General features: G+C 46.6%; 2 protein-coding genes across 4 annotated transcripts; one reads left to right on the plus strand and one right to left on the minus strand.

Moving 5' to 3' along the window:
- Positions 1-5032: 5032 nt before the first annotated feature.
- LOC125524011 (ATP-dependent zinc metalloprotease FTSH 6, chloroplastic-like) lies at positions 5033-7805 on the plus strand. Its single transcript, XM_048689090.1, has 2 exons — positions 5033-6797; positions 6885-7805. Exons 1-2 carry the CDS (start codon positions 5326-5328, stop codon positions 7465-7467), a joined length of 2055 nt encoding a protein of 684 aa, XP_048545047.1. The 5' UTR covers positions 5033-5325; the 3' UTR covers positions 7468-7805.
- A 532-nt stretch (positions 7806-8337) lies between these two features.
- LOC125521232 (pentatricopeptide repeat-containing protein At1g62260, mitochondrial-like) lies at positions 8338-13392 on the minus strand. 3 transcript variants are annotated; one of them, XM_048686295.1, is made up of 4 exons: positions 9547-10996; positions 9273-9418; positions 8826-9193; positions 8338-8715 (listed from the first exon to the last, which is right to left on the minus strand). In XM_048686295.1, the coding sequence occupies exons 1-4, from the start codon at positions 9567-9569 to the stop codon at positions 8506-8508; spliced, it is 747 nt and encodes a 248-aa protein (XP_048542252.1). In that variant the 5' UTR covers positions 9570-10996; the 3' UTR covers positions 8338-8505. The 3 variants fall into 3 exon arrangements, 2 of the variants coding, with proteins under 2 accessions (XP_048542252.1, XP_048542251.1); XR_007289096.1 differs by lacking the exons at positions 8338-8715; positions 8826-9193 and adding an exon at positions 11289-13392 and having other exon boundaries at positions 10923-10997; XM_048686294.1 differs by lacking the exons at positions 8338-8715; positions 8826-9193; positions 9273-9418 and adding an exon at positions 11289-13392 and having other exon boundaries at positions 9570-10997.
- Between the last annotated feature and the right edge of the window lie 1083 nt (positions 13393-14475).

Genomic DNA, 14475 nt, shown 5'->3' on the forward strand with positions numbered 1-14475 from the left:
TTCTATACCCGGGCTCAAATGCTTCTAGCGTGAACAGTTAAATAATACTAATAAACTTAAAAAAAAATTCAAAAAATGCTGATTTTTTTTGTCGCGTGCTTTAAGAAACGTTTCTTGTGCATGCAAAATTTAAACCCGGGTGTAGAAACTCCACGCACACTACTGTTGTATTACTGTAGCAAGTACTCCCTCCATTCCAAATTACTTGTCGCAGGTATGGATGTATCTAGATGTATTTTAATTCTAGATACATTTATTTTTGCGACGAGTAATTTGGAACGGAGCGAGTAACAACCATGTTGGATGAGATTTTTTTTTTAATTTGTTTGCTTGTTTTGAGAACAATGGCATGGCCTGACGGAAGCTTATATTGAACGCTCAATGCGTCCAATTGCACCGCGACGTACAAGGACCCTCCAGATTGGACCCGCCCCCTGTAGCAGAGGACAATGTAGCAATTTGCATTCTACTGTATGATTCGCGTTATTCTTGAGCCTTTGTTCTAAAAAAATATATGGCATAATTTGATTTACTGTAGCGATTGCTACACTATAGCAACTGGTTTTTAGTTGTTCTTATATCTTTAAAAAAATGAATATTCTTCTTGAAAGAGTGCACATTTTTTGAACGTGAAAGGATTTTGAAATTTCTGGAAGTTTTTTCAAAAAGAGGATCAACAATTGAAATTGCAAACATTTGTAAAAATTCCCAAATATTTTTTAAATTTGTGAACAACATTTGGAAATATGAACTTTTTTAATTTGTGAATAATTTTCTAAAAATAGTAACAATTTGTGAAATTCGAAAGAATTTTCTGAAACTGTGAGCATTTTTAGAAATTCTTGAACATTTTTTGAATTTGTGAACAACTTCTAAAAAAACAAACATTTTTAAAATTGTTGAGCAAATTTAGGAACATGATTGAAATTCCTAGAGAATATTTGAAACCCGAACATTTTTTAAATTCGAAACAACTTTGGAATTTTCAAACTTTTTTCAAAAAGGGTACTTTGTCAAAAAGAAAAAAAAGAGAACTAGTAAAAGAAACAACATAACAAAGGTAAATAAGAAAGACTTGTAAAAACCAGACTGGAACCTTCCCAATACCTGGCAACTAAGATCGATCAACTCGTTTCGGTCCTAGCTCGAGGGAAAAGAATTCTATGAGACCAGGTCTCACGCGAGACCCATCCTGATAGATGACACGTGACATTCACAAATCACAAAGCATCTACTAACCGTGTCATCCATCAAGGCGGATCTCATCTACTAACCGTAAGACCTGGTCTTATATAAAAAAATTTCCCTAGCTCGAGGCTCCTGCGCGTTTCACCAACATTTTGCCACATTGTGCGGCAAATAGGAATTTGCTGGCCTATTGTAGCGCTCCATTCAGTTTTTCACTAGCAACGGACCGAATGAAGCCTTATGGCATACTGGCTTGATTTGCGCTGCATGTTCCAGGTGCTTCCTGTCGGTAATTCCTATTTGTCGCAGAGTTTTTGTAAAGGGGTGAGCGATTCGGGGTGGCTCATTTCGTACAGGAAATCTGGTTTTAGAAATGCTGTTGTTCTATCTTTTATCTGTTTTGGGAACCCTTCAGGATGTTATTATCCGGGTTTTTCTTCTATTTCTATATTTCTTTACTGATTTGTTTGGTTTTCATTTTTTCAAAATTTTAAAAACTGCTCTGGAATTCAAAAATTGTTTGAGTTTTCCAAAAAAAGTTACAATTTTAAAAATTATTTTTTTAGAACTTTCGAACTTTCAAAATTTGTTTAGATTTTCATAAAAATCCATGCTTCCAAAAAATATTTGCATTTTAAAAATGTTCTTTTAAAAAAATTGCTTGTGTTTTCGAATAATCAACTGAATTTTAAAAGAAATCTTCTCATTTTAAAAAAATGTATATTGTTTTAAAATTGTTTTTTTATAAAACAATAAAAAATCACCTAAAAACCAAAAAAATCCTTCACTACTGCATCAGGTTGAGTCGCTACAGTACCCGGCTTAAAATGAAAACCGCTTGAAAACCAAAATTGGGAAGAGAAAAACATCGCTAGAGTTCTCCAAGTCCTTACAGTGTGATTCCTATGGTTGCTTAATGGGTCGGCTCGATCGCGCGCATACTATGCGGTCGAGTAGCATCTTGACATAATGTGTCCTATAGGAGATCCCGCTTCTCGCTGGCTCGGGTACACGACAACTTGGTCTCGATCTTGCTTCTTGAGCCTTTCTGCCTGATTTGGTTCACAATTCCGGCCTGCTAACTTTTTTTGAGCATCAGAGCAGCTTGTTTACGTGGACATGTCGTGATCCAAAGGTAGATGGGACAGCTGGAGTTAGCTAAAGTTTTAGGTTGTTCGTTGTAGGATATACGTTGCATGGGATGAATGTTCCAGTTTTGGCGATCTGATTCTTATACCAAAATGCCTCGGTGAAAGTGGACGTCAACTTAAGCTTTGTGTTTTCGGTATTTCCCATTCATTTACGTGAATGATGTTCGTGCGTTGAAATTGTGAAGTTATTTGTATGTAGGGAAATATTTATAGTGTTATCTCTAAGGTTACCGCAAAACTATTTTGTACCAATCTCTGTGGTGGACGAAGTGTCAGTAATTTTTTCAATCATCATTGCAAATGAAACCATGATACAAGTGCCAATAACTTTCTAACTAGACTGAAGGAGCATGACTACAAAATTGTTTCGAAAACTAGTCACGATTGGAAATTGCTCCTAGTTTTCTCATTCATTTTCAGAGTGTGGGGTTTCGGAAAACTATCCACTACGAGCTACACTTCTCCGCCACCAAGGACAACACTTTATTTTTCACAACAGGACCCAACATGTATGCCATTTGCGTGACATGAGAGCTTCGATGGAGGCTTACATAACATAAGAGTTGTCCCGAAGCCAGCCAAATGCAACAACAAGGAAAGTGATACACACTAGATAAACATAGCAGTGCCAAGTGTAAGACACACATAGAATGTCTGAGGTTCAATTGAATGGAACACACACGGTTAAGGTGATTGATGGTTTCCTCTTCTACGCCTCATGGATGCCTAACGTTGCCCACAGACCTTATATATCGAAATAGCTAGCCCTCACTAACATATTTTTATCAACATGCAACCATACATACTCAGCATTTAACATGTATAGAAAAGACTCACCTCAACATGCAACCATGCATAAGAAGCCACCACAACATGCAAACATGTATGAGAATCTCCATTGTATTATGATATTTATATTATATAATAATCAAACACAATAAAACCATACGTATTTTCAACTTTAGTTGTAATAGTATTCTTTCAAATATTAATGTTCCATACAACAAATTCTCATTGAAATATTTTTGCAAAACATACCCGCAACAACGTGCGGGGTATCGTCTAGTACATAAAGTTTCCATCCTCACAGATCAAAACCCCGTACCAGGAAAAAAATCATACACATTGTTGGGCTAACATCCTCCAGATGGGGGTGTGTTGGGAGCACAACCGCAGCCCACAAGTCCAATACATGTGAACCATTTATTTCAGTTGCATGTAATGACTGAGATGCCTTACAAAAATCTAATGGCTGAGATGACATCTTTATAGAAGCGGAAGAAGAAATCCATAGCCTCTATGCAATGCTATGTGAGAGAAGGACGCGGATGCCACCGTGAGAGGATGAGAGAATACAAAAGGAAAACCACCACCCATAAGAAAGGAGAAAAGAAGATATGTTTTTTTGTTAATATTTGATGGCTGCAAACAGATTGCCCTCAAGTTGGCGATTGGAGGCTAGTGTATTTCAGTTAAAGAACGTGGTGCATAGGCAAACAACGATAGATTAAGTTAGAATATGTTTTGGTTTGTTGATAGCTCAATTTTCTCTGTCCACTAAAACTAGATGATATCCCACATGTAGTTGCAGGAATGTTTTGCAACATGCTTTAATCGAGATTTGGTTGATGAAACGAGAACTAAAAATATTTATCCAATGTAAATAACATAATAGAATAGAAATTTTTCATGCATGTTTGCATGTTGAGATGAACAATTTTCTATGTAGATGGTTGCATGTTGAGGCGGCCTACTTACAATATGTTAGTGAGGACAGCTATTTGGATATAGAAGATCTGTGTTGTTTGCTTTAGTGATTCAACGGAGACGAGCTGATTATAGAAGAGGCAAAATTTGCTAGACAACTGTTTGGTTAATTGTCTTTTGTAGTTGTTTGCATCGTTGTCGGCTGGCACCATGACGAGAGTGTTGTAAATCTCTTGATATTTCAAAGAGCCTTTTGATTTTCAGTCGAAGTCGGGTCGACCAATCAGTCTACGACCATGATTTCTTACTCTTAATCTTGAGAAGTTATTTTTTTTCTAGTTGATAAATCTTTATCACTTATGCGTGTGATTGTGATCTTCCACTACTATGTATTGGTTAAACTTATTCTCAGGGTTCATAATATATAAGGAGAGTAATTTATGCGTAGTTTTTGGCCTTTAGGCCCCTTTGATTGGTAGTAAAAAAACAGGAATGAAAAACACATGAATGGAATGTCATGTGCATGCAAATCCTATAGGATTTGAGTTTACTTGATAAGTACATAAAAACAAAGAATTATTTTCAAAAATTTAGTGTGGTTGTTAGATTTGCCATGAAATGTAGTATAAATGGTTATTTAGAAACATTTCCAAATTGATATAGGATCGACGCCTACTAATCAAACGTTCAACATAGATTCTTTTTTCTTTCTTTCTAGATAAGAATTCAAATTCTCCAATTCTTTTGTGAAAATCCTTTGAATAGAAAAGGCCACTTGAACATCTTTTTTTTTCTAGGATAAGGCCACTTGAACATGTTGTGTCAGCAGCCATCGGGCATGTGTACAGCCCATGAGCGCGCCGAGCCCAACAAGTGTGCGTGCGACTGCATCGCGACGTGGATAGCGCCACCGGCACCGGGCGGCGTCTGGCGACCGGACGCGGGCCACCCAACTGGCTGCCCCGCCTCCGCCTGGATTGCGCGCCAGAATTCTCCATCCGACCGCCGTCTCTGGATCCTACGAGAAGCCGAACACGACAACCTCACCAAGACGCTCACGAAACCACCGGAGAAACCCCAAACTGCAGCGATCTCTCATCCACACGAGCACCACCGCGTCAGTGTTGTGACCTCAATCTATTTAAACACAGGAGGAATCGCCATACTACGTTCCCTCCAAAACCCGTGAGCAACAGCACCACACTCACATTTTGCTCTGCTCAGTTGCCACTAGCCAAGTAGAGTAGTAGCCTGATCGATCAGTGGCAGTAAGCTTGGCATGTCGCCCACGGCAATGTCGCTGACGACGACGACGACGAGCCACCTGCCCGTCTGCAAGGCGCAGGACGTCGCCAAGCAAGCGCCGCAGAGACGGGCCTCTCCCGCCAAGATCACGCCCCCGTCGCCGGACGCTGCCGGGCTCCTCGGCAGGCGGGGGCTGCTCCAGTCCGCCGGCCTGGGGCTGGGGCTCGGGCTCGCCGTGGCAAGGCCGGCACGGGCTGATCAACCGCCGGTGCTGGCGCCGGAGGAGCTGACGTCGAGCCGGATGTCCTACTCCAGGTTCCTGGAGTACCTCAACGCCGGCGCGGTCAAGAAGGTGGACCTGTTCCAGAACGGCACGGTGGCCGTGGCCGAGGTGGACGAGCCGGCGCTGGCGAGGGCGCACCGCGTCAAGGTGCAGCTCCCGGGGCTCCCCGCCGAGCTGGTCCGGAAGATGCGTGAGAAGGGCGTCGACCTCGCGGCCCAGCCGGCGGAGCCCAACGTCGGGCTGGACGTCCTCGGCCTCCTGCTTAACCTCGGCTTCCCGCTCCTCTTCCTCGCCTCGCTCTTCCTGCGGTCGTCGGGCGGCATGAACGCGCCCGGCGGCGGGCCGGGCCTGCCCTTCGGGCTCGGCCGGTCCAAGGCCAAGTTCCAGATGGAGCCCAACACGGGCGTCACGTTCGACGACATCGCCGGCGTGGACGAGGCGAAGCAGGACTTCCAGGAGATCGTGCAGTTCCTCAAGTTCCCGGACAAGTTCACGGCGGTGGGGGCGAGGATCCCCAAGGGGGTGCTGCTGGTCGGCCCGCCGGGAACGGGGAAGACGCTACTGGCCAAGGCGATCGCGGGCGAGGCCGGCGTGCCGTTCTTCTCGCTGTCCGGGTCGGAGTTCATCGAGATGTTCGTGGGCGTGGGCGCGTCGCGGGTGCGGGACCTGTTCAACAAGGCCAAGGACAACGCGCCGTGCCTGGTGTTCATCGACGAGATCGACGCCGTCGGCCGGCAGCGCGGCACGGGCATCGGCGGGGGCAACGACGAGCGCGAGCAGACGCTGAACCAGCTGCTCACCGAGATGGACGGCTTCCGCGGCGACAGCGGCGTCATCGTCATCGCCGCCACGAACCGGCCGGAGATCCTCGACGCGGCGCTGCTCCGCCCGGGCCGCTTCGACCGGCAGGTGTCCGTGGGGCTGCCGGACGTGCGCGGCCGCGAGGAGATCCTCAGGGTGCACAGCGCCAACAAGAAGCTGGACCCCGGCGTGTCCCTCGGCGTGGTGGCCATGCGCACGCCCGGGTTCAGCGGCGCCGACCTCGCCAACCTCATGAACGAGGCCGCCATCCTCGCCGGCCGCCGCGGCAAGGACCGCGTCTCCGTCAAGGAGATCGACGACTCCATCGACCGCATCGTCGCCGGCCTGGAGGGCGCCAGCATGATCGACGGCAAGAGCAAGATGCTCGTCGCCTACCACGAGATCGGCCACGCCGTCTGCGCGTAAGCACACACGCATCATCATCCCTCTCCTCGTTTGACGCCATTATTTCTCTCGATTGCACTGAAGACTGATCGATTCTACCGCAGGACGCTGACGCCGGGGCACGACGAGGTGCAGAAGGTGACGCTGATCCCGCGGGGGCAGGCGCGGGGCCTGACGTGGTTCCTGCCGGGCGACGACCCGACGCTGGTGTCCAAGCGGCAGATCTTCGCGAGGATCGTCGGCGGGCTCGGCGGCCGTGCCGCGGAGGAGGTGATCTTCGGCGAGCCGGAGGTGACGACGGGCGCGGCGGGGGACCTGCAGCAGGTGACGCAGGTGGCACGGCAGATGGTGACCACGTTCGGCATGTCGGAGATCGGGCCGTGGGCGCTGACGGAACAGGCGGCGCAGAGCGGGGACGTGGTGCTGCGTATGCTGGCCAGGAACTCCATGTCGGAGAAGCTCGCCGCCGACATCGACAGGACGGTGAAGGCCATCGTTGACGAGGCGTACGAGGTCGCCAAGGCGCACGTGAGGAGGACGCGGCCCGCCATCGACCAGCTGGTCGACGTGCTCATGGAGAAGGAGACGCTCACCGGCGATGAGTTCAGGGCGATCCTGTCGGGGTACGTCGACATCGGCAGAGAGCAGAGGGACACGGCCGCGAGGACAGACATGGTCACTGCTTGAAACTTCAAAAGTGTAGAATTGTGTAGTGCAAGACTGTGGGACGATGGCATATATAGCGTGATGTAAATTTCAAAACTTCAAAAGGGGCAGCTACGCGTCCGCCGGCCGATCGTTTTAAAAGATCGGTCGGGTCGCCAGCCATGGGATTTGGTGCATCGAGTGGCCAGCGGCACTCTTCATTATTGCAACACAAGCCTTGTTGCGGAAATATTTTGCAACCAGCATCGCCCTCCATTATTGCAACGCATGCCTTGTTGCACATTTTTTTTACACCCTCCATTATTGCAACACAAGCTTTGTTGCGGAATTTTTTTTGCAACCGAGATCTTGTTGCAGATTTTATTTTTTGCAACTAGCAACGTCCTCCATTATTGCAACACAAGCCTTGTTGCAGAATTTTTTCGCATCAGAGATTTTGTTGCAGAATTCTTTTGCCATGTTATTGAAGAAGGAGCTTTTGCAACACACAGGATATTGCAGAAAAAATTGCAACAAAGATGATGTTTCAGAAACACTTCAACACCGTCGCTATTCGCACGGCCGGTGATGGTCAAGGGCGGCATGGACGAGGTCTTGCATGCAGTCGCAGTTCCTTGAACCACGCACTAGCTGCAAAAAACAACATCATCTAGTAGGAGATTTGGGTGGGAGATTGAGAGAAGGCTTGAGAGAGACAAAACGTCATGGAAGAAAGGAAAAGGTTGAGCGGTTGGTGTGGGTGAGATAAAGATGAAGGAAACTACTCCATACAGATAATGCTGGGCGGGTCCCACGCAACACGCACATCGCACGGGAGAGGCGGCGGATGCTCGCGCTGGATCGGCCGTCTGATCTGAATCATTTTCCATGTATATATAGTGCCTCACATGCTTGATAGAACTAGTAATTTTTGCCATAATTCTTCTGCCATCACAATTTGTGTTCTTCTCCCAGAGCACAGGGATGCATAGTAGAAACTGAAAAGCACCAGACTCTAATAAAACATGGAAGAAACACTTGGGCTGGGCTATACTACTACTATATGCGAGACGCTCTGCATCAATAGTACTTGGATGCCTCCCCAGGTTCAAGAGCCAAGAGCCGTCTCTTTTTGTAGCTGGCCTTGAAGCAGGCCTGCCGAAGCCTCTTCGTCTTCTCCTCGAGCTCAACGTACGGCCTCTGCTCCAGGAGCCGCCTCTCCTGCTCCAGCATCTCCACCATCGCCCTCAGCTGCCCGTCGTCGTTCGCCTTGCCTGCCTCCTGCAGGACCTGCGACCATGACCGACATCACACAGCATTTACATGGAGAAACAACGGATGTAAAATGCTGGCAGATTCAGAATCAGAGATGGGAAAACTAGTATGGATAAAGAGGGGACCTCGACGTCGTTGATGAGGGTCTGCAAGCTCTTCAGCTTGCGATGCGGCCACCTGGGAATCCCAAGCTCCCTGCACCTCTTCTTCAGGACGGTGAGCCCGACGTTCAGCTCTCGAGCCGCCTGCGTGATCGGCATGTAGAAGTACTGTGACACGAGCTCGAATGTCAGCACCCTCTCTGATCTAACGCGGTCTGCTCTCATGGCGTTCGAAGCTGCTCCGTTCACCTCGCCATAACACAGTAGTGGCAACCCCTTCCCACTCTCTTCTGTGCTGTCATCAGATTGCTCTATAGCCTCCCAGCACCTCAGCAGATCATCATCAAAGCTTGTATCCAGCTCGTCTGTGTCGCAAGGAACAAGACAGGGAGCTGCATGCGAGCTCTGCAACTTCAGAAAGTAGCACTAAAATCAAATACAGTACTCCAGAAGTTGCTCTGCGTAACGTACCTTGCAGACTGCTGCTCTGCGCAACAGCGGGGCTGATAGAGCACAATGGTTGGCAGCCGTAGCTCGGGAAGGGTAGAGTGCAGAGGAGCGCCTCCTCTTCAAGCAGGTAACTATCATGCCAAACACTTGGCCCATAAGGCCAGAAGCTGGTGCATGGAAAGAAGAACTGGATCAACTTATAGCAATAACAAAGGCACTACTTTCTGATGTACGCCCGTGCACTATCTTACTTTGTCAAACCATATGATGTATGAAATCAGAGAAAAAAAGTTACCTATGTTCTCCACTGGAATCCATTCTTTCTAGAGAGATCTAGAACATGGGCAGCCAAATACTCTTATGGGAGACGGAAGGAGTATATATGGAGCGGATGAAAGGCAAACCCAGCTCTTAAATGCTTGTATCACTAGGTAGATGGAAACGGCTAATAATATTGGAAATCATGCAAGAAATTAATTCCAAGAGTAGCTAATGGATCGGGAGTTACAGAAAAGGGAGTAATTAATAATTAGTTTTGGTAATGGCGGAACATGCCTGGGGGTCCGTGCACTGAGTATGGCTAATCAAAAGTTTTCAGCTAGAGTCTGCATGTTTTGTTTTCCAGAGATAATATTTATACTTCTTGGAACTGTAAGACTTTCATGGAGTAGATAACATTTAATCGAATTGATATTCATGAAATTTGTTTTCGCTCCTGTTCAGCTTTAGACTAGCCATAGTGGGGAGTATGTTACTCCTGGGCGCCCGACTCATTCGGTGGCACCTAGACCTCGCCTCTGGCCATGCCACCGTTAGTGTGGCCGTGTAGTCATCACATTCGTCATCCTCGTCTTCAACTAAGTTGAGCGCCCAGGCCTCGCTTCTAGGCATGGCATCCTCGAGCGAGTCGGATGTGCAGTCATCACCTCCGTACTCTGCGTAATTGACTGAATCTTGGTGCCCAATCATCGCAGCTGGCCATGGCGACCTCAAGCAGGTGAGAAGAAAACACATCCATCATCCCCACCATTGAACGAGTCAAGCACCCGGTCCTCGCCTCCGGTTACTACTCGCCCAACCGAGGTGAGCGCTCTGTCCTTCCGTAGCACCAGAGAAGATAGATGGAGACATGAAATGGAAGGGAGACAAAGCGGTGGTAGACGAGCGGATAAGAAAAGATCAAAGCTGGCGTGGGGTGCGACGGAAGCATGTCTCTGTTTCAGAATAGCATGTTGAAATTACAAGTGACGATCTACAATATGGGATTTTAACCAAAGTCAAATACTGTTTAGTTGAGGGCTATCTGTAAAACTCTATTATCTCCTTAATTAATATATGAGGCAAATCTTTTGCCTCCGTTTTTGAAAAAAAAAAATTAGAATTTGGGGAGCGAGTGTTATGTCAGAGGAGAGATGATTCATAAACAGGTAATCAAGCACACAACATTATATGCTTATTTAGAAGGCATAAACAAAATGATGATACTAGAAGAGTAACTTATGTGCCAATCTTTGAATGCACCTGTTGTGGGATCTGTTCAACCAGGCCTTGCACACGTGTTTTTGAGAGAGATAATGTGACAACGTGGTTCGTGATTAGATGTGAAACAACACTTAAAAGTAAGTATCAAAACACATGTGTACCAGATAAGTGGGAGTAATACAAACTCACTTGAGTTGCCTGGCTTATCCCCATGTTTTTTGGCTTGTGCAACTGCCGCCTTACAAAGCCAGCAAAATAAGCCCACTGTCGAAAAAATAAATCATTTAAATAGTCTACTTTAGCTGTTCATGCATCAACTCACAAATTTTTGATTATTTTGATTAGAGATTGCACACAGATCAACAAGTGTAACATATGGCTATAAGAGCTCAATTAACAGACTTTGTAAATAGCTGATTTGGGTAGGGTACAAACAGTACATGAATGAGATATGTACAAGTCAACAAGAATCAAAGACAGAAAACATGTGTTTGTTTCTACACTGCAAAATATTTTTCTTTGTTCCATATAAATACTACAACAATCTCACCGTACCGTCTAGCTCCAATCTCTGGATGACATGTCAAAACATTCTAGGACTGAATATATCTCCTGGATAAAGGGATGTGAGGTATCTCCTGCGTTGAAGACATGCACCTGGTCGTGCAAATCAATCCAGCTGTACCCGGCATGCTTGTGAACACCTTGCCGTTCCATCTCTTCCCTTGCCAGAGATGCACTTCCCCACCTTCCCTCACGAGCATGTAAGTTATGAATCAGAACATATGGAGCAGAACTCTCGGGATCAATCTTGGATAATTCCTTTGCAGCCATGTGAGCCAGTGGTTCATTCTTCTTCGCCGTACATGCTCCGAGGAAAGATCCCCACACAGATCGGTCCGGAGCAATTGGCATGCTATTGATTACCTCCAATGCATCATCAAGCTTACCATGTCGACCTATGAGATTTACAAGTGCTGAGTAGTGCTCAATCCTAGCAGCAATGCCATACTCATGGACCATGGTGTGGAAAACCCTCCATCCTTCAGAGACAAGGCCAGCATTTCCACATGCACTCAAAAGAGAAATGAAAGTTATGTGTGTTGGCATAACCCCGGCTCTCCTCATTTCTTCGAACAGCTGCAAGGCTTCTGTAGCACGACCATGGTGTTCATAACCTCCAATCAGTGCATTCCAAGACACTAAACATTTTTGCGTACGCATCTGATTGAAGATGGCTTCCGCATCAGTTATTGCCCCGCCTCTGGAGTACATTGTTATAAGGGCATTGCTAGTTGCAGTATCTGGCAGAAACGACTTCTCAATAAGTTGGTGGAGCTGAGCTCCAAGGGGCAACATAGGGATCGACGCACATGCTGCTAGAACTGAAGAGAAGGTGTGCCGGTCAGGCGTCCCACCAACTTCTAGCATCTTTGAAAATAGCTCAATTGTACCATCATAGTCCCCATTTTGTTCATAACCTGATATCATTGTATTCCAGGAGATGATTGCACGCTCTGGCATCCTATCAAAAAATCCACGGGCATGCTCAACCTCTCCTATCTGTGTGAATCCTCGTATTATTAAATTCCAGGACACCATATCAGGGTCTGGCATTTCCCAAAACAGCTTCTCTGCTTCCTGCATATTGGACACCTTGGCATACCCAGCAACCATAGTGTTCCACGATTCCAAGTTCTTAGCCGGCATCTCATCAAACAGCATCCTAGCTGAGCAAACATCTCCAGTTCTGGTATAGCACATCATCATTGTGTTCCATGACACAACATTTCTCTGAAACACCCTCATATTGCTCATCTGGTGCTGATTCTGACCTCTGGGTATCATATCAAATAATCTTCTGGCATCATCCACCCTCCCAACTTGCCCATACGCAGCGATGAGTGTGTTGTAAGCATCAACAGCCTTGCCCATGTCTGTCACCGTCAAGCGCTTTGTCAACAGCTCCTCTGCCTCATGCAACCGGCCATTCTTGGCTAACCCAGACACCAGTGTGCCCAGCGACGCAGAGTCCTTCACAGGCATCGCATTGAACATGTCGAGGGCCTTGCTCACCTGACCAGCAGCAAAGAACCCGGTGACCATCGTGTTCCAAGAAGTGACGCTCCTCTGCGGCATCTCGTCGAACAGCTTCCCGGCCTCGCCCATGAGCCCGCGGCGCACATAGGCGCTGAGGAGGGTGTTCCACGTGACGCCGTCGCGCTGCGGCATTTCGTCGAACAGGCGGCGCGCGGCGGCGAGGTGGTGGGAGTGCGACGAGCGGGAGTAGGCGGCGAGGAGAGTGTTCCATGACACAACGTCCCGGACGGGCATGGAGGCGAAAAAGGCGCTGGCAGCGCTTACGTCGCTGCGGCGGGCTAGCGCCGCTAAGAGCGAGTTCCAGGTCACGACGTTGCGGACTGGGAGAGCGTCGAAGAGGCGCCAAGCTGCGGCGAGGCGGCCGCGGCGGAGAAGAGCCGCGAGGGAGCGGTTGTGTTGCCGGACCAGCTCGCTGGTGGGGGGTGCAACCGTGGCCGCGGCCGCCGCGCGGCGGGGGGCGACGCCTTGGATGGGAGGCGGCCATCTCCGCATCAGGATTCAAAGGATCCGGCGGTCCGGGACTCTGGGTACGTGGTGAGTTCAACTGTGCGATTGTCCGGTGACGTTGAGGTGGTTTGGTCAGACCAAAACATTCTCAAAGTATTATAGACTAGTTGAATGCCCGTGCATTGCCACGGGAATATGAAATATAATGTGAAAAGATTTTTGATAGTGGACATTTTATATGAGTGCTTTTTATGAAGTACATTTCAACAATAAAACAATGTCAACGTTAATTAGAAATTTATGAACATGGTCATATTTTCTAGCCAACGCATTGTAGACTTTGATTAGACTTTTCATTTGCCAGAATTTTATTTGGAGAGAACATGATGAAAAATGTAAACAGCGAAGCACGATGTGACATATTGGTAGGGGACCAACCCCATGAAATTGAGAGCTTCAGATCCACCGTTTGTACATTGCCATCAGCTCTCACTTATTGGTTTTTGATACATAGTTTTAAAAAAAGACACACGGGGTGACTAAGTTTTCAAGCTCCGTGCGGCAACCAGGGCTTCACCGAAAAAGCACCATTCAGCACCGATGGCTTGATCAAAGAAGAACCCCTATATGCCGCCCTAGACTTAAGTTTTATAATTTTTGTCTCTTCAATTTTATGTTTATTTCCCTAAGATTCTTTAGTCATTTCGAATTCTTGTTGGTAGGTTGTATAGAATTTGCTGAGTTTTTTTATCTCTTCCAACAACATCACCTTCGGACTCTTGTTGGTAGGTTCTTTTTGATGGTCAATAATATCCATATCTATCATGGACACCGTCTGAAAAAGTGAAATGTATATACTAAATATATTACTATCATTTATTCTTTTTCTTTGCGGGGAGTACTATCATATATTCATATACAACATGCAAACTAAAAAGGTTAAAAAGACAGACATCTAGAATATGCAAAACAAGATTTGTTCTAGTCTAGCCAAGATATTTGGTAGCCCCGACAGACCGTCCAAATACCTCAGTTCTTATGCTATAATATACAGAGAATGGCGTTTTAGCTCTCGGCCTCCATGGAGGCCTTTTTTTTGAAAAAAAAAACAAAATTCAAAAATTTCAGTTCTAAACTTTTTCGTACAAGTAAACAATGATGTGAGGCGTATGTGTGTAAAATTTAAGGATGAAAT

Source organism: Triticum urartu, chromosome 7 (genome assembly GCF_003073215.2).
Source record: "Triticum urartu cultivar G1812 chromosome 7, Tu2.1, whole genome shotgun sequence".
Classification (NCBI taxonomy): domain Eukaryota; kingdom Viridiplantae; phylum Streptophyta; class Magnoliopsida; order Poales; family Poaceae; genus Triticum; species Triticum urartu.